We start from the raw sequence: 20,534 nt of genomic DNA, 5'->3' as shown, positions 1-20,534 counted from the left end.
TCTTACTTGGCCTTACTTGGCGTGATCTAATATACACGCAAATGTAAATGCATAACAAGATAAAAGTCTTACTTAACCTTACTTTTTGAGAACCATTCTAATATTTTCTTTTAGTTTCTATTCTATTTTTTAAAATAATAGCTACAACACACTAAATTAAGCAATCCACTAACAAGTTGTGATCCACAGTTTGAAAAACACTGATTAAAGATATAAAACTCTGAGCCATATATTCAGAGGGATTCAACCTTTAAAGTGATTTCATAATCCACTAATAGATCATGATCAACAACTTAAGAGACTATGAGGTAAGATATGAGTTTTGGGGCATCAAACAAAAAAGTGACAGTTCTGTATTTACAAACAAGGTGAACTTTTATCCTAGAGGGATGAGAACTCAAAAAATACCATTACAGTAGCGCCTCTGATTAGGCACTTTCAACTCAGGAACTTTCTTAATTATAAGCAAGGAGCACAAGCAAGTCAACTCTACCCACCACCACCAGGTGGCATTCTTAAACTGAGAGGAGTCATAAAACAAAACTGCCTGGTTTCCAACACTGATTCAAAACAATGAAGCGGAGCTTCTGGCAAAAAATCCTCTTACCAGAATCTCTCTAGCCCATGGAAACAAGTATATAATATGATTTCAGTTATTGTTTTAAGACATTGAGAGAAATAACAAAAGTCACATTCTGACTTTTTCCCTTTCTTCTCCTGCTGTGGCCAATCAGATTGGATAGCTCAGTTGGTGAGAATCAAGTCTTTAATTTGTTCTTTCCACAGAGTAAGTTTTGGAATGATATAAGGCAAAGAGCACATTCAGAGCCAGAAGACTAGGATCCAGCCAAGGGATACTAAGCAAAATCCAACCCTCTTTAAGCTTAGGTTCCTAATATGTAAATGAAGATACCGCCACCTTCCCCTACCCCAAAGGGCTGTTGTAAGAATGTGGACACACTGAACACCTGTACCATTCTAGAGATATTTGGAATGTTGCTACAACTTAAATTATATTATCCCATGAACCAAATTTCTATCCCTGGTTAGCAATCTTGCAAGTACACCCAATTAGAGCTTAGGCAAGAGAGTACATGGAGCATTATAATCTATCACTTAAACTAGAAAAATTACACACAGAATATTTCCTAATGGCAGTTTTGAGTTTACTATCAAAAAAAAATTACTGACCTTCCATCAAAATAAAGAGATATAATTGAAAAAAGCAGATAGTAGAGGAATAATTTTATCATACCAAGACCTGATTATCAATTATAATGACGTCTCCAGGAAAGACATTACACTGTCGCATTTTGCCAGTCTCTGCCCAGCCTTCTTGGGGCAGATGGGTTGAGAGGCCACAGATCAGGGTACTGGCTTTCTTTTGCTCTCTCTAGATTTATTCATCACTCCTCTCTGATAACACCCATCCTCTTGGGGAGCCTGGGTGGCTCAGTGGGTTAAGCCTCTGCCTTCGGCTCAGGTCATGGTCTCAAAGTCCCGGGATTGAGCCCTGCATTGGGATCTCTGTGCAGCAGAGTGCCTGCTTCCCCTCTCTCTCTGCCTGCCTCTCTACCTACTTTTGCACTCTCTCTCTCTGTCAAATAAATAAATAAAAACCTTTACTTAAAAAAAAAAAAATCCTCTTGATAAGTAAACCAATCTCTGCAAGCCCATCTATATACATTACTTCCCCAGATGGGTTCATAGAGCACAAAGTCAAACTTATGAATAGTGGTACACATCTTGGATTCACAAAAGATCATCCAAGATCCCTTCAAAAATACTAACAAAAACTTTTAATTCTAGCACTTTTGTTCTCTGATAATAAAAACCAGACAGAAATAGCAAATTACAGAGAGACCTGGGAAGTTATTAGACTTCTAAAATTTATAAAATCTTTATCGAAGTTTCCCTTTCTCTGATCGAATTTGGACCCTCATTTGCTTGATTCCCAAGACATGAGTGCATCATACAGTGAATGATTATGCTAGCCAAAGAGCTTTTCTCTTAACTTTGCTAATCTAGGTAGGAGTCCATTTCTGGGGGATGTACTGGTAGCTCTAATACATGTTGATACTGCCTAGGTGAGTATGCCCAAGGAGGCTTCTTCATATGTGCATAATAGATGCACATATCTTTGACTCAGCAGTTCCACTCTTACGAATTTATCCTACACGGGTGTCTAGGTGGCTCAACCGGTTAAGCACCTGCCTTCTGCTCAGGTCATGATCTCAGGGTCCTGGGGACGAGTCCCACATCGGGCTCTCTGCTCAGCGGGAAGTATGCTTCTCCTTCTCACTCTCCCTCTGTTCTCTCCCTCTCTCTCAAACAAATAAATAAATAAAATCTTTAAAAAACTTTTGTTCTACAAATATAGTTTTACATGTACTTAAACCACATTCAAGGGTATTCATTGTATTATTTCCAGTGACAAATGAGGTAACAATCTGTGGGTGACAGACCTGCTACTTACCCACCAATTTCCTGTCTTTTCATTTTCCTTTTAACAGAATTCCCAAGTTTTAGCCAAGTATACACCCACATCTCCTAACCGTCATTCTAAGTGAGAATGGTCATATGATGAATTTCTGGACAGTGGGATAGAAGCCAGAATTTCTGGATATTTAAAGGAGTAGCATGCATTCTCTTTCCCTTTTCATGCTGGCTAGAATACAGCTAAAGGCAGCTGGAACAGCCATTCTCTACTCAGTGATGGAAGCCCTGGAATAAAGGACCACAGAGACCCTACCAACTACTGGTTACTTCTGAACTGTTTCATAGAGAGAAACAGATTTCAATTTTGTTTAAACCACTGTATCTTCTTAACCAGAGGTCTAAACTATAGTCCATGGGGCACCTGGGTGGCTCAGTGGGTTAAGGCCTCTGCCTTAGGCTCAGGTCATGATCCCAGGTCCTGGGATTGAGCCCCGCATCAGGCTCTCTGCTCAGCAGGGAGCCTGCTTCCCTTCCTCTTTCTGCCTGCCTCTCTGCCTATTTGTGATCTCTGTCTGTCAAATAAATAAATAATCTTTAAAAAAAATAAATAAACTATAGTCCAATACACTTCCTAAGTTTTCACAAATAAGGTACTGGATAAATAAATTGTGGTACATCTATATATTACCTGGCCATTAAAAAGAAAAGGTAGATTTCTAAATACTGACATGGGATAATCTCCAAAATATACTGTTAAATGGAAATACTTGATCTCACTAACTGCAGAGGTTCTCAACCCTGGCAATGAATTAAAATTACATAACAACTGTCTAAAAAAATACCTAAGTAGGGCCACATTATAGGTCCACTAAATCAGATTAGCTGAATATGGATATATCTGAGTCCAAAATACCTAAGTAGGGCCACATTATAGGTCCACTAAATCAGATTAGCTGAATATGGATATATCTGAGTCCAGATACTATGATTTTTTTCATGGAAGATCTCAACACTGACTGATCTAATGTGCAGTCAGCGTTGAGAACCATGACACAAGGGCCTGAGGCATGGGACTGGAGGGACATATGAGAGACTTCACTCATCCTCTCCTACCACTCTTCCTTCAGTCCCTCCTTCTACCGTATCTACTCCTTCAGGACATGAGCAGTTCAGGACAAGAGCAGGAGCCACTAGAGATGGGACACAAAAGCCCAGAGTCGCCTCAAAAGGGCTGCCTTTTCTCCTGGTCACTGTGAACCACATACTTTGTCCAAGATTATCAAAGGATACTTATCTGTAAAGAACCATATTCTCTCAATCTACTGTTTTTACAAGTCCATATAAACATTTATTTGGGAGACGGAATTCTTCCTGATGATACATTAAGACTGAAACTTTTACCTTTCACTAACAAGCCTAATGAATTCTTCGAAAGACAGAGCAATTTAAAGCTACAGTGAAAGGTCACCCAGAACAGCCAAGTGCCATAAGCTTCAACAATGAACAAGAAGCGACACTACAAAGTATATTTCTTTTTCAATGATTTCATCCCAAATCAAAGGTTTTTTTGCTGTAGCTTCCTCTTATTTGCAATATTATTTATTCCTACACATCTGATTACTTATCCAAATACCCTACATTTTGTAAAAGATTTAGCCAAGGACAAGTGGCTTACTAACTAACTTGTTGGACAAGCACACATTTTTTTTTTTTTTGCAAAGTAATTAATCTAATAGCACTGTGTGTGAACTGAGAAAAATAATTATAGCAGTTTATATATGTATATAAGGAACTAATTATGTGCCAAGGAATGTACTAGTCAGTTTGTTAGCATATACCGCTGAAATCTCATAACATTACAATCAGGCAAGTCACATAAACAGTAACTTTCCATGCAGGAATTCAAACCTCCAAACTAGATGCTAATCATCACTCCACTGCTTTTTTCAGAGTCCATGTGTAAATCATTATATAAGGACACAGTCATTTATTGAAGTCCTTCCAATGTGAATCAAATTTGAAAGGAAAGAGAGAAACCTATTTATCATTTTCTTCTCTAACTCTAAAGATAATGCAGTTTAGCATTACCTCCTTCATTATAGACAATCTCCTTCTCTCAAGATTAGAAATTTCTGGTTTCTGCTTCTTCCATTTTCTCTTCAAAGCTTTTTCTTGGAGTTCCCAGTGTACTAATGCTCTGTTCTTTGATTTGTGTATTTCATGACGACGTATCTGTACAAAAGAAAAAAATATAAAAGAATGCTTCAGGAACAAAGAAGTTGCCTATTCAGATGGTGGAACCACCTAATCTAATTCAACTTTTAAAAACTTTTTTCTGGTCCAACATGTGTGTATTTATACATATTCACAACCAAAATTTTCAGTCTTCTAAATCTTCAAACATGATTTTAAAAAAATATATCTAGAACTAGGAGACCTAGCAAAAAGACAAAATGAAAAAAATACTAATTTCTACTTCCATTGGCCAGAACTATCCAATAAAATGTTATTTTCCAAACTACGGGCCAGGATTCATTTAACAGGTGGTAAAATCAATTAGTGGGTCAAATCAACATTTTTTTAAATAAAACAGAATACAAAATAGAAAATATTAAGACTAAATCACACATAAGAAAGTTAAGAATTGGGTGCCTGGGTGGCTCAGTGGGTTAAAGCCTCTGCCTTCGGCTCGGGTCATGATCCCAGGGTCCTGGGATGCAGCCCCAAATTGAATCAGCAGGGAGCCTGCTTCCCTTCCTTTCTCTCTGCCTGCCTCTCTGTCGACTTGTGATCTCTGTCAAATAAATAAATAAAATCCTTTAAAAAAAAAAAAGAAAGTTAAGAATTGTTCTGTTAAACTTTTCAGTTACATATATGTGTACTTGTACAATTATACACACACACACACACACACACACAGAGTACAACGTAAAAGGCACAAAGTCCACTGACTCATCTTTGGCAAAGACACAGCCATTTCATAATACTCACGTCACTACCAAAAACTAACAATGTAGTATTTTTATAGCCCTGCAATGGCTGCAATTTGGAAGTGGGTCACTGGAAATGCAGAACTCCAGAAAAATGGAATTCCTGAAGCAGAGATATAAGCCACAGCTTAAGAGTTGCAGGAGAGGAGTTCACTGAAGTGGCTAAGGAATAGGAACAGATATTGGCTTTATAAGCACTCTAGTATTCAGAACCATGAAAATGAATAAAATGTACTGCTTTGTTTTCACCATGTAAATAAGAAATCAATCCATTAAGAGACCAACAACCAAATACTGTGTAAGGATCCTGAACACAAAAAACAAATGAAGATGCTATTTTTGAGATAACTGGGGTGATACGAATATGGACTTGGAAACAATAAATAATTATTGTTACTTTTGCTAGGTGTGATAATGGCATTGTAGTTATAGAAAAAATACCTATATTCTTTAAAAATGTAAACGGAATATGTTGGCACAAAATGACATGTTCTCTGGGATTTGCTTCAAAATGCTATAGTGAAGGAAGGAAAGGGTATGAAAAATGAAGAAACTATGGCAAAATTTTAATAACTATTACATCTGGATAAATAGTACATGGAAGATCTTCATATTTTCATCTCCATTTTCATGTAAATTTGAAGTTTTTCATAAAAAAATTTTTAAGTCAGTAGGACATCATTATCCTATTTACTAACATTAAGATTTCTAGGTCCACAAAGATATACAAGATACAGCCCTTATCCCTCAAAAGCATTAACAATCTGCCCCGGGAGACTGAGCACATACAGTTGACCCTTTAATGACATGGGTTTGAACTGCTTGAATCCACATATACATGAGCTTTTTTCAATAAATATAGTATAGTACTATAAATGTAATGTCTCTTCCTTATGATCTTAATAACATTTTCTTTCCTCTAGCTTACTTTTTTATATGTTATATGTATATATAACATACAAAACGTATTAAACAGCTACTTATGTTATTGGTAAGGCTTCCTGTCAACAGTAGGCTATTAGTTAAGTTTCAGGGTAGTCAAAACTTATATAAGAAATTTCTGACTGTGCAGGAGGTGGCACCCTTAACCCCCACATTGTTTAATGTACATAATGCACCAACTGTACATATAAAGATAAATGAAATACATTAGACAGCACATACACAATGCTTCATATACACAGTAAATATGAGAACAGTTTAGAGGGGATACCAATTGTTGGGCAGCTTCAAAAAATTTCAAAATTAGTACAAAACGATAATAATCAAGACAATGTTGTGTGGCATAGGATAGACATATAGATCAGTGGAATAAAACTGACAGTCCAAACTAAACCCTTATGTTTACAGAAAATTTATTTTTAGCAAGGGTGTCAAGGTAATTCAATGGAGAAAGGACAGTCATTTTAACAAATGGTACATGGAGAACAGGCTATCCATTTAGAGAAGAATGAAGTTGGACCCCCATCTCACTATATACAAAAATTAATTCAAAATGGATCAAAAATCTAAACATAAGTGCCAAAACTGTAAAACTCTTAGAAAGAAACACAGGAGAAATTGTTGTGAATCTTGGGTTAGACAATGGTTTCTTAGATGAAACAAAAAGCACAGACAGAAAAAACAGATAAACTGGAGTTTATCAAAATTAAAAATTTTGGTGCTTCAAAGAATACGTATCATCAAGAAAATGAAAAGACAACCAATAGAATGGATAATATTTACACATCATGTATCTGATAAGGAACTTGGATCCCGAATGTGTGAAGAACACTTACAACTTAACAATAAAAACACAAGTAATCCAATTCTTAACTGGCTAAGGAATCTGCATAGACATTTCTCCAAAGAAGATAATACAAATGGCCAATAAGTACACAAATCATTAGTCCCTAGAGCAAATCAAAAACATAATGAGATTCCACTTTACACCCATTTAGGAGAACTAAAACCAGAATAACATGTGTTGGCAATGGATATGGAAAAATTGGAACCCTCATGCCTGCTGGTAAGAATGTAAATAGTGCAGCCACTTTGAAAAACAGTTCGGCAGCTCTTCAGAAAGCTAACTGCAGAGATACCATATGATCCAGCAATTCTACTCCCAGGTATACAACAAGAGAACTGAGAACATATGTTCACACAAAACTTGTACACCAACATTTGGAGCACCCTTATTCATAATAGTCAAAATGTGAAAACAATCCAAATGTCTAGACCGGTATATCCATACAACGTAACAGTATCAGCAATAATAGGGATGAAGTAATGACACATGCTACAACATGGACGAGCCTTGAAGACATTCTGTTAGACACTAAAGGATACACATTGTCTTCCATTTACATGAAATGACCAGAATATGGGCGCCTGGGTGGCTCAGTTGGTTAAGTGTCTGCCTTCAGCTCAGATCATGATCCGAGTCCTGGGATCAAGTCCCACATCATACGGCCTGCTCAGCATGGAGTCTGCTTCTGCCTCTCCCTCTGCCCCTCCCACTGCTTTTGTTCATGCTGTCTCTCTTTCTCTGCCCCTCTTGCTCTTAAAAAATACATAAATAAAATCTTTTTTTTTTTAAGATTTTATTTATTTATTTGTCAGAGAGGGAGGAGGGAGAGTGAGCACAGGCAGACAGAGTGGCAGGCAGAGGCAGAGAGAGAAGCAGGCTCCCTGCCAAGCAAGGAGCCGGATGTGGGACCTGATCCCAGGACGCTGGGATCATGACCTGAGCTGAAGGCAGCTGCTTTAACCCACTGAGCCACCCAGGCGTCCCTAAATAAAATCTTTTATTAAAAAATAATTTAAAAAGGGGCGCCTGGGTGGCTCAGTGGGTTAAAGCCTCTGCCTTCAGTTCAGGTCATGATCCCAGGGTCCTGGGATCCCCCACACCAGGCTCTCTGCTCAGCAGGGAGCCTGCTTCCTCTTTTCTCTCTCTCTCTCTGCCTGCCTCTCTGCCTACTTGTGCTGTCTGTCTGTCAAATAAATAAATAAAATCTTTAAAAAAAAAAAAAAAAGGACACAGGGTTTCTTTCAGGGAGTGATGAAAATGTTCTAAATCAGAAAATATGAATATGAATATATTGAAAACCAATGGATCATACACATTAAAAGGGTGGATTTTATGGTATGTGAATTGTATTTCAATAAAGCTGTTGTTGTTTTTTTTTTTATCTACAGCAGAAACCTTTTTTAAAAGTAATACTTGAACTAGGATAAGGAAGCAAATTGAGATTTGGATAGGTAGTCAAGAAGGTAGAGAAGGTAGAGAAACTGTTCCAACTAAAAAAAAAATCATTTAATTGAGGCTCAAATGTGGAAATATGCATGCAATATTCAAGGAATAAATTAGCACATTCACTAGACTGGTATGCTTGCATACAGAAGTAATAGTAAATAAGGCTAGAGATATGTACAGATAGAAGACAAGAGATATCTACAGGGCAATACTGGACCAGAGAGATTTGAACAGTGATTTGAAACCAAACCTATCTAATAAAATTTTAATATATGCTAAGTGACATTCCTACATAACATCAGGAAGTCCAGATGATAAGCTTTTCAATTTCATATAGACATAAGCAAGATTAAATATAACTAAACAACTTTCAGGAAGTACCTCTGATTTCTATTCTGAAGTCAGAAACCAAGTATCAAATAAAACATTGAACAAATCTTAACTTTTGATATAAAACTTACCAGATCTTCAGGAGTTGCCCGATGAACTGTCAGATCATTCACAGTATTCTGCGATAAAAAAGAAAAGAACTTTCTTTTAAAAAAAAAAAATTTTTTTTTACAAAATATTAGTATATACTGGATTTTTTAAAAATAGGATTTCAGTGTTTGTTCACTTTGGGTAATTTTCTTACAGGAAAAGTTTTCTTTAAACTAGGTTAAAAAACATTTAAAATCAATTTTAATTTATTTTACATTCAATTTCCTTTTTTTTTTTTAGAAGCCTTCTTTTTAAAAATTTTTAAAGTTTGTTTTTTTTTTTAAGTAATCTCTATACCAACATGTGGCTCAAACTCAGGACTCTGAGATCAAGAGTTGCATGGTCTACTGACTCAGCCAGCCAGAGACCCCTCAAAGGCCTTTTTTTATTAGTTTAAGCCTGGTGTACCTTTCTTCTCCCTCATGCCAAATGGGCCTCAGTTAAAAGATTATGGACTTGGGGCGCCTGGGAGGCTCAGTGGATTGAGCCACTGCCGTCGGCTCAGGACATGATCTCAGTGTCCTGGGATCGAGCCCCGCATCAGGCTCTCTGCTCAGCAGGGACCCTGCTTCTCTCTCTCTCTCTCTCTGCCTGACTTTCTGCCTACTTGTGATCTCTCTCTCTGTGTCAAATAAATAAATAAAATCTTTAAATAAATAAATAAATAAATAATACAAGATTATGGACTTAACTAAGCATGCTAACCTCCAAGAAACCTTTCTTTGAAGCGTTAAGGGATTTGTCTGATCATCACATTCTAGCAAGATAATATTGCTATTTAAAATTGAAATGAAATATTTCTATTTTTACATAATATATAAAACAAATGTGTTTATTTAAATTAAAATAAAATGTTAGTTTTATTATTCAAAATTCTTACCATATTTGTTCCCATTCTTTAGAGAGTTATGTCACACCTATGAACTTAACATTGTTCATTTATATGTGGTTAGGTATGAGTACATCCTAGATTTTAAAGGTTGAAACAGATTCAAAAGTCCTGGGATGAAAACGACTTCCTGTCCAGGAACCAGTATTCTCAATTTAAATATTAATATGGATTCTTTTTAGTTATCTTATTAAAACATAACAGGCTATTTTTAGGTATCTTACAGAAAATAAGCACTAAATTTACCAAGCAAGTATATATTATACTAAAACAATGAATAAAACAGGGTAGTTATATAATCCAAAATGAGTAAGTTTAAACTAGTTTTCAAACTGCATTCCAAGGAATGAGGTACCTCTAAAGATTCGTAAAAGATAAACTGTGATCACTATAGAGAGGTTAAATTTGTGTGCATGCAAACAACTTGAGCATTGAATGTATCATACATAATAAGAGATAAAGTTTGAGGGCACTGTATAATTTCATAAAATGTGAGAACAGTCACTTATGTAAAAAGGCACTAAACCAATAGGGCAGGTCTACCATACCCCACAACTCCAGGAGCTACCACTGGGATTGTGTAATGCACAGCCTACACAGCTTGAAGTAACTGCCCTACAATTTGGCCTCTCAAAAGTGACTTCAGTCATTTTGTTACAGAGATTCGGTAAGGCTGGAAGTAAAACAAGTTAGTTCTACATCCAACAGATATAAGAGAATTGGATCTGGTGAAATAGCTTCTGATATATTCAAAGACAACTTTTTGGCCATAGTTTATATTTAGCTCAAGAGTTTTCTATACTAAAACTGTTACTCCTTTCATATTAATTTAGAAAAGCACAAGATATAACCATAAGATCTTGAGATTTTTAATAATCAAAATAAAATTCAAGCATATTGGGGATATGCCTGGACTTAGTTCTCATGGGAGAAATATAATGTCATTAATAGTACTACTGCTTAAAATGATTTTCTTCTGAAATCGCCTTTAAATATAATTTACATGCTATTTCAAAAACCATCTCACTATTTTTATCAAAACAGTATTATCCAGTTTGATCTCTCCTCCTTCATTTACCATTTACTCCAAATGACTTAAAACTACTTCCAAGTTTGTCTACAAAAAACAGACTTTTCCAGCACTGGCGATAATGAAAAGCAAATGAGGAAAATGCAATTTCAAATGGTGGGTTTCAATTATGTTTTGAGCAATAGCAACAAATCAGAATAAATACTAAACTCCCACAGTAACCACTCTGAAGTGGATAACTTCTAAGTTATCAAATGCATTATTTTCCTTTTAATCAGTTTCATTGTTTTAGAATCACACCCTTATAATATTTTATAGCCAATCAAAGGACAACAAAGCAATATAAACATAAGTAAGTCCCCCTGAGCCCCTTCAAAAAAGCTGTCAGTTTTCCCAGAAGTTTCCAAGTCCAAAAGAATCCCTGAGATCCCAAGTAGTCCCTGACTAGCTGCTTTCCACAACAGAAAGAAAAGGCACCTGAAGTGTCACAGTTCAAACTAAAGTACCATGCTGTGAAAAATAAAGATGCCCTTGATAATACTGAACAGTAATCAGAGTGGGAGCTGGAAGTCATATGTCCCAGGTACTTGAGACTTGTCCTGTCCTGTATCTTAAGAAAACCTTTGTACTGAAACTGACCAGCTTCTGGAGGTAAAAAACAAACAATTCAAGGAGTAAGAGGGCAAGAACCACCCGCTTTCTCAACCCAAAATGCCACTCATATGAGTATGATATCACTGGTTGCTATGGGCAAATCTTAAAATTCAGATTTCACAGGGTAGCTCCAGTTGCCTTAAAGCAGTAAGTTCTCAACGTTTAAAAAGTGGGACTTCTTAAAAACATACGCCCCACCTTCTTAAGATTCCCTCTACAAAAGAGGTATAGGTTATATATGACCTTGACTTGTGTCCTTCCAAGACCTGGGATATGACTCGCCCAGAAATCCATTCCACCCTATCACGTTCAGAGCAGTGTCTCGAGTGACCAGGGCCATGTCATCACATCTATTCCCCCAGAGCAATCTTACAGGTTTATTAACCCATCTAGACTTACATCCCATTCTTGCTTCACAGATGCTTTCTTCTTCTTCACCTTCAGCACTTTCCTTCCTCCTCCCCGAGGACCGTAACGGTTCACTCTGACAAGTGACATCTAGAAGTAATAATCATACCAAATTTTTAAAATACAAGAAAAAGTGGTAATTAAATTTATCTCTGGATGGGGACAAAGACATCTAGGAAAATAAACTTTAAAGTGTCAGAAGAAAATTTTAAGCATAATGAAAGGAACAGTCTTCCAAAATACTTGGTTCTTTTACTTCACAATTAGAAAGCTATATATATAACCATGATAAAACAGGTTTCAAGTTAATAGCTTATATTTATTTGCTTAATAAAGAACTCCAGGAATACAAATTATGATAAAGATCAGAGCTAGGACAGGAGGTGTAAGCTTGTCCTCAGTTACAAACCTCACAATTAACAGAGAAAATGTCAGTCACAGGCTAACAGTCTGAAAGCAAAAGGAAAAAGGCCAAGAGTTGGAGTTCTTTGTTGAGCGTCCTATTACTGAAAATTACTACCATAGATATATATGTGTTTACCTAAAATAAAAGGGGCTATATTTTAGAAACAAATGAGTTATATCATTCTAGTATATTCCCACACAGTACTAAGGGAGGGTGACTGCCGATACTAAACTGGCATGTGGAAATTGCCAACATTTGCTTGGCACTCTTAAAACAGCAATGCTAAGGACACTGGACTAAATATTACCCAAAATTAGAATAAGACTCATAGTTCCTGTACACTAGGATTTTACAAAACATGGATGTGACTTTTAACAAGCAACACATATATATGATTTCATTACACACCTAAATAGTTACAGAACTTTCCAGCGGACCCCCTTTTTCCAAATTATCCTAAAATAAGGACAGTAGGATCTTCCTTAAGCACACTTTTAAAAAATGATTAAGTAATAAAAAAAAAAATCCAAATTCAAGGATTTTCAAGAGGTTCTCCTTAGTCCTCTTTGCTTTGTCTTATCAATCACATTGACTCTTCAAACATGTTCTCTATTTGCAGGGTTTACAATCCAGCAAAAGCAATAAGTCACATTTGAGTTGGAGAATAACAATTGTCTTATGGTGATGGTAATGAGGACAGTGGAGGTGGTAATGACTGCATTAGCTAACAGAATTAAGGTACTGTTCTTAGTAAGTTCTTCCACACAGTATTTCCTTTAATCTTAACGATAAGCCCATTAAGTATTTACTATTTATTACTCATTTTACAGATGAGAAAGCTAAGGGACAAAGAATTTAACTAACCGTGAAGGTCACACAGGAAGTGGCAGAACCATAAATACCATTTTAAAAGATAGGGAATAGAGGGAGAGCCTGGGGCTCAGTTGGGCTGGGCAACCAAATCTTGGTTTCCCACTCAGATCAGGATCTCAGGTCAAGAGGTGGAGCCTTGTGTTAAGACGCCACACTCTCAGCGGGGAGTCTTCTTGAAGATTCTCATCTTCTGCCCCTCCCCCCACTCATATGTGTGCACTCTCAAATAAATAGGAATATCTTTTTTTTTTTTTTTAACAAACAAACAGAGCACCTGGGTGGCTCCGTCAGTTAACCATCTTCCTTCAGCTTCAGTCATGATCTCAGGGTCCTAGGATCAAGGACCCTGTCAGGGTGCTCAGTGGGGAGTCTGCTTCTCCCTCTCCTACTGTCCCTTTCTCCTGCATGTACTCTCTCTCTCAAATACATAAATTAAATAATTTTTTAAAGATTTTATTTATTTGTTAGAGAGAGAGATACAGAGCGCAAGCACAGGCAGATAGAGTGGCAGGCTAGAGGCAGAGGGAGAAGCAGGCTCCCTGCCGAGCAAGGAGCCCGATGTGGGACTCGATCCCAGAACGCTGGGATCATGACCCGAGCCGAAGGCAGCCGCCTAACCAACTGAGCCACCCAAAGATACGGAATAGGATAGAACTAAAAATCCAACACAAACCCTTACATTTATGGTCAGTTTCTCTCTTTTTTTTTTAATTCTTTATTTAAATTCAATTAGCCAATACATAATACATCATTAGTTTCAGATGTAGTGTTCCTTAATTTATCAGTTGTGTATAACACCCAGTGCTCATCACATGTATGGTCAGTTTATTTTCAGCAGAGGTGCCAAGAAACAATTCAATAGGGAAAGGATAGTCTTTTCAATAAATGGTGCTGGGACAACAGGAGATCCATATGAAAAAGAATGAATTAAGACCTTTACCTCACAATATACATAAAAATTAACTAAAAATAAATCACCAGTTTCATTTTAAGAGCTAAAAGCATAAAACTCATAATAGAAAACAGAAGCATAAACCTTCATGAAGCAGTGGTTTCTTAGATATAACACTAAAAGCACAAGAAACCAAAGGAAAAAAGAGACTCCATCAAAATTTAAAACTTTTGTGCTTTAAAAAATACCATCAAGAAAATGACATCACAACCAACAGAATGGGAGAAAATATTTGCAAGTCCCATCTGATAAAAAGCTTGGATCCAGGATATATAAAAGAAACTTAAAACTCACCAAGAAAAACACAAATATTCCAATTTTTAAATGGCTAAGGGAGCAGAATAAACATTTCTCCAAAGAAGGTACTAAAATTGGGCAATAAGCACATGAAAAAATGATCAGCATCATTAGTGCAAATCAAAACCACAATGACATACCACCTCAAACCCACTAGAATGATTATAAACAAAAGGGTGGAAATAACAAGAGTTGGTGAAAATGCAGAGAAGCGAATACTCTTGTATTGTTAGTGGGAATGCAAAATAGCATGGCCACTTTGGAAAACAGTTCAGTAGCTTCTGGAAAAAGTTACCACAGTTACCACAATTCTAGTCCTAGGTATATGTCCAAGAATTCAAAACTTATGCCAATACAAAACTTGCACATGAATGTTCATAGCAACATTATATTCTTAATAGACAAAAAGCGGAAAAATCCCAAATGTCTACCAGCTGCTGAATGGATAAATAAAATATGGTGCATCCATACAATGGAATATTACTTAGCAATATAAGGAATAAAGTACTGATATATGCTATAACATGGCATAGGAACCTTGAGAATATTATGGTTAAGAAGCCAGACACCAAAGGCCATATATTGTATGTATATGATTCTATTTACACAAAATGTCCAGGATAGGCAAATCCATAGAGACAAAAAAGAGACAAGCAGTTGTCAGGGTCTGAAAGGAGGAGGGAATAGAGATTAACTGCTAATGGGTACGGGGTTTCTTTTTGAGGTGATGAAAATGTTCTAAAATGAGTCAGTCAATCAATGCACAACTCTGTAAATTTATTTAAAAGCTCTGAACTACAGACTTCTAAAGGGTAAATTTCATGGTATATAAGTTATATCTTAATAAAGCTGTTATTAAAAAGATATGGAAAAATATACCAGTTGTTCAGAAATAGTTTCTAATGTATTTTACTCTCCAACCTACCCTTCAATTTACTCTGCAGAAATAAAGGAGAATAATAAAATGTCACTAAATCTGTTGGATGAATTATATACCCATTAAACTTGTATTAAGAAAAAAGTTTAATGATACAACAAAACATAAAATTAAGTGTAAAAAGTAGAATATAGAACTTCAAGTAGAGTATATTCTCAATGATGTTAAGATACATATACTATTAATAAGCATTTATTTATGCTAAGCATTTCACATTTAATCCCACAACCCTATGAGGTACATTCTGTCTCGAGAGACAATACAGCACAATGGTTAAGAATACAGACTGAAACCAGACTGTCTGGGCTCACATCCCAACTTTGCCAGAAATTGTAAAATGGAACTAATTAAATAGAAAAGTTGCTGAAAACCCCTACCTAGAATATACTAAGTTCTAATTAGGATTAATGACGATGGTGTCATTAACTGGTGTTAATGGTGTCAACTATTAGTCCTTTCCCAAATGAGAAAAATGGGACTTAGAAAGATTAAGCACATATATTGCTCAAAGTCACACAAATAATAATGGGCAGGTGGGAGGTGACATTCAAAATCAGGTCTGACTCGGCAGCAGCTTTTTTGCCCACGAGTTCTGTCCCCATGCTTTAATAAACCCACCTTTTTTTGGGAAAAAAACAAAAACACAGGTCTCACTAAATGTAATGTACTTCCTAGAAAATGGCACTAATACTGAGTTATCTCTGGCTTGTTCTAGATTTTCCAGATTTTCTACAATGAATCCATTTTACTCTTAAAATAATTCATTTCAAGTTATATTATTTAAAATACTATGCTTATTCAGAAGCTGAAATTCTACCAGCCTCAATTCTGAAAAACCAACCATGAGTCTGACAGATGCAAAAGCTTATGAGCGGTCAAAAAAGGCCATATACTTCTTTCATTGGTGAGGCCCTCAATATAACAGTATCAGAAATTTAGGAAAAGCATTTTTTTTTAATCATAGCCATTTGTACACTAATGGTGACTTCTGATGATAAATATAATTATCCAAACAGAACTTTTCTTGAGCAAAGAGATGTGGAAATTTAATACAAACAACTGAACAAATGCCTGAGTATTACTTGTGGCAATGTGAACAGGTCTCAATTTTAGCACAAGCACAAGAAAATGTAACATCCCAAAAAAAAACATATTCACTGACAAAAACTGCTGAAATGAAGGTAGATGCTATGGTCTGAATGTGTTCCCCCAAAATTCATGTTGAATCCCAAGCCCCAAAAGTGACGGCATTAGGAGGTAGGGCCTTCGGGAAATGGGGCCTTTGGGAGGCAGAGCCCTCATGAATAGGTCTAGTGCTGTCATAAAAGGGGCTCCACAGATCCCTAACCCCATTCACCATGTGAGGACACAGCAAGAAGGTGGTGCCTATGAACCAGAAAGAGGGCCCTTAACCAGAACATGAACATGTTGGAGACTTGATCCTGGACTTCACAGCCTCCAGACCTGTGAGAAAAAAATTTCTCATTTATAAGCTACCTAGTCTCCGGTATTTTGTTATGGAAGTCTGAATGGACTACAATAGTCTACTACTATTCTCATTTTCTTTTCTTTTCTTTTTTTTAACTTCAATTTAGGCTAGCAAAGCTGGCTGTGGTTACTCTTAAGATGACCTGCAATGAATAATGCCATCATATGATCCCTTACCCTTAAGTCTAGATAGGATCTATGACTTACTCGGGGTTTTTTCCCACTGTGATTTGTTTTATCCAATAAAACAAGGCAAATGTGAGATATCATTACTGTGATTACATTATGTCACACAAGTCTCTGTCTTATGAAAGTAGAGCAAGAGAGTCTCTCCTGCTGGTTCTAAAGAAGCCAACTGCCACTTGTGACTGCCATATGGCAGAGAACTCTGGCAACTGTGGACAGCCCCGAGCAGAGAAGTCAATAAAAAGACTCCTATGGCATACAGCCACAGGGAAATGAATTCTGCCAATAACCTAAGTGAGGTGAGCCTGGAAGCAGAATTTTCCCAAGCTGGGTTCTAGATGAGAAGCGCAGACCACCAACACATTAATCCTAACTTTGTGAGACCCTAAGCACTCTACCAAGCTAAACCATGCCCAAATTCCTGCCTCACAGAAACTGTGAGATAATGAGTATTGTTTTAAGTCACCAGGTTTGTGATAATTTGTTATACAGTATAGGAGACTAATATGTTAGCCAACTCTCAATTCCAGCCTGTGTGTGCTAAGATCACAAAGGGATAACTAAGCTGTAATGCAGGAACAACCCTTGCACTGAAAAGTGTTCTCTTGAACATCAGCAATATTTTTCTTAACCCAGGATCAGACTTTGTGGTCTAAAAAAGGGATTTTGAATCATTTACAGATATCAGATATCGTAGGGGAGCTGTAGTTCATATGCTGAAATGCGAGACTATAGAGATATTCTGATGGTTTTTAGTACTAAGGAGTACAAAATCAGCATAGCCCAGAAAATCTAGGCCTGTTTGGAGAAAATCTAAAATATTAATACTTTCCTAACTGTAAATTGTTGGTGCCTTCTTACCTCTTCTCAAGCCTATTCCAACGCTAAAGACTCCCACTGCTGGAAGCCCTCCCCTCCCTTGGTTTCCATGACACTTTTTCTCTCAGTTTCTCTCCTATTCATCTCCCCATTTCTTTGCAGGCTCAGATACCACATAATCAAAAACTTCAAGCAGTTCTATCTCAACCCTCTTATCTTTACATTGGACACCCTCTCTCTTCATCCAAAAATTGTTTTTTATAAGCTATCATATGCCAGACACTGACTGGCATTGGAGATAAAGCAGTAAACAGGTCTAATATGGTACAAGCTCTCATGGAGAGCTTTCTTACTTTTACTTTCTTAATAAAAAGTAAGAAAGGTGTTCACATCTTTCCTCAGTGACCTTACTCATACCCTTGAACAAAGCTACAAGTGCACTGGGCACATAAACACACTGTTGAAATGAGCCCCAAATCAAGGATCCACATTATTCCTCAATATACCAAATGCTCATTTCCAACTGCCTTCTGTGTGTATCTCCCAAATATCTCACATACAATATAGTCAAAATATAGCTTATCATCCATGCCCCTCCCCACCAACCTCTAGTTCTTGATATACAACTGGCATGCTCAGTAAATGTCTGAACTCAACTGAACTTACAGAATTACCATCCTCCTGGTTGCTCCAGTTTAAAACCTTAGTTATTAGCATCATCTTCTATTCCTTCCTGTCTCTTAGCCAATCAGATACCGGAATCTATTCATTCTTTCCCTGAAATATCTCTCTCATCTGTCCCCTCTTCATCTCTACTAGGAATGTCTTCGTCCAAGCTCTTTCTCCTAACTGAACTCCTTCACTCATATGCTACTTCGTTACCCATTATTTCAACAAATATTTTGAAAACATCTGCCAAGAGCCAGGCACAAAATACAAGAAAGTAAAATAGTCTGCACCCTCACAGAGCTTAGGGTTTATCAGAAGACCACAATTAAAATGAGTAATCTCAATAAAAAGTAAATTCAGTGTCATGTGAATACCTAACTTACTCTACTCAGTACAAAAATTGCTCCCAAAATGTTTAAGCTGAGAGTTCAAGTATGAATAAAGCTAGAAATGGGGGAAAGAATGTTCCTGGTGGGAGAAAAAGCATTTACAAAGGGTTTGAGAAGTTCAGTTTGACCAGCAAATTTGAAAAGGTGAGAGGCTAGAAAGAGGTTAAAAAAGAAAGGCAGAGGACGTATCATGGCCTTCTAAGCTACAGCAATTTGAACACTATCCTAAAGAAGCCACAGAAGCCACTCGAGGATTTTAGGGGAGGAGAGTTATGATGAGATTTAGCAAATCCACTCTGGTTGATGGAAAACTGACCAAAGGGAAACAGGACGTCTTTCCAAAAACTGTCCCTGCAATCAATCCTTCATCCCTATATCAGGACAGAGTATAACTCTCAGCCCTTTAGTGTCTTCCCCAAAAGATTTTAATAGCTCGTCCCTGCAGAGAGGACTCCAACTCAGCTACACACTAGGAGCCTCTGCCCTCCTTGTGGCAGGGCTGACCTTCCTTTCCAGTCTTTGCTCCTCTCAACCTCCCACACATCTAACTCTCGCCATCATAAGTTGTCCCACCCATCCTTTCTGCTCTGCGGGGAACCCCATCAGACTTTCGCTCCCTTCTCCACGCGCTTAACTCCACTCACTCCTCAAAACTCATTCCGGCGGTTCCTCCTGATAAACTCTTTCCTGACCATCCAGTCGACTGAAATGACACTCCCTGTCCCCCGGTACCCTGGGTATTCTGCCTCCCGCTACACTGCAAATTCCTTGATAGCTACAATAGGGTACCCCCCAACTTCAGCTCTCTCCCCGAAAGCGCTGCGCACACTAAGGGTACACCTAAGGGGAGAGCGCTAGACACCAACACACCCACTCATCCTGACACACACAGACAGTCGCAAAACAGAGTCGCGGGGCGCTTTCCGTACTAAGGATCCTGCACCCAGGCGCCTAAAGCCCCAGGGAACGCAAGGGAGACGCCACCACCGTTTTCCCCGTCCTGCAGGCCGGTCCCTAAGACGCGCTGGGGCTGCAGGCTGCAGGTCCCCGCCACCTCGTCGCAACCTGCCTTTCCGTTTCCCGACGGCCTCCTCCACCTCCACTAAAACTTCAAGCTCCAGAACTGCCCGGCCCGCCACAGGATAACGCAGCCGACAACTTCCGGGATGTTGCCTAGGCTACCCGAGCCCCGCCCCCACTCCCTGGCGTATATCCGGTGAGGCCAGTGCGCAGGCGCCTCCCACAGGCTGGCAGAAATTGTGGGAAAAGGCTTTTGTGCGTCTTTTTTTCCTGTGCTCTGTGTAAGATTCAGGGCAAGGCTTTGGGGGGTAGGCGTGTGGCACTAGCCAGTTTCTCGTGAATTTTCTCCACACCAGGCTTCACATACAACATT

The 20,534-nt window shown here is 37.7% G+C and overlaps 1 protein-coding gene across 6 annotated transcripts in view; it reads right to left on the bottom strand.

Annotated features, from left to right (window-relative positions):
• SPICE1 (spindle and centriole associated protein 1) overlaps positions 1–20,534 on the bottom strand; it is a 66,895-nt gene that overhangs the window by 33,975 nt on the left and 12,386 nt on the right. For 3 of the 6 annotated variants that reach the window (XM_032348569.1, XM_032348580.1, XM_032348541.1), the window contains 3 exons: positions 12,117–12,215; positions 9,126–9,173; positions 4,528–4,671 (listed from right to left, as the gene is read on the bottom strand). In XM_032348569.1, the coding sequence (XP_032204460.1) occupies positions 4,528–4,671; positions 9,126–9,173; positions 12,117–12,215 (291 nt within the window). The other 3 variants (XM_032348550.1, XM_032348559.1, XM_032348590.1) reach the window with 3 other exon arrangements.

The sequence above is a fragment of the Mustela erminea genome, chromosome 1 (assembly GCF_009829155.1).
Source record: "Mustela erminea isolate mMusErm1 chromosome 1, mMusErm1.Pri, whole genome shotgun sequence".
NCBI classification, from domain to species: Eukaryota; Metazoa; Chordata; class Mammalia; order Carnivora; family Mustelidae; genus Mustela; species Mustela erminea.
The sequence above is the reverse complement of the archived record's forward strand: the minus strand, read 5'-3'. Positions and strand labels throughout refer to the sequence as shown.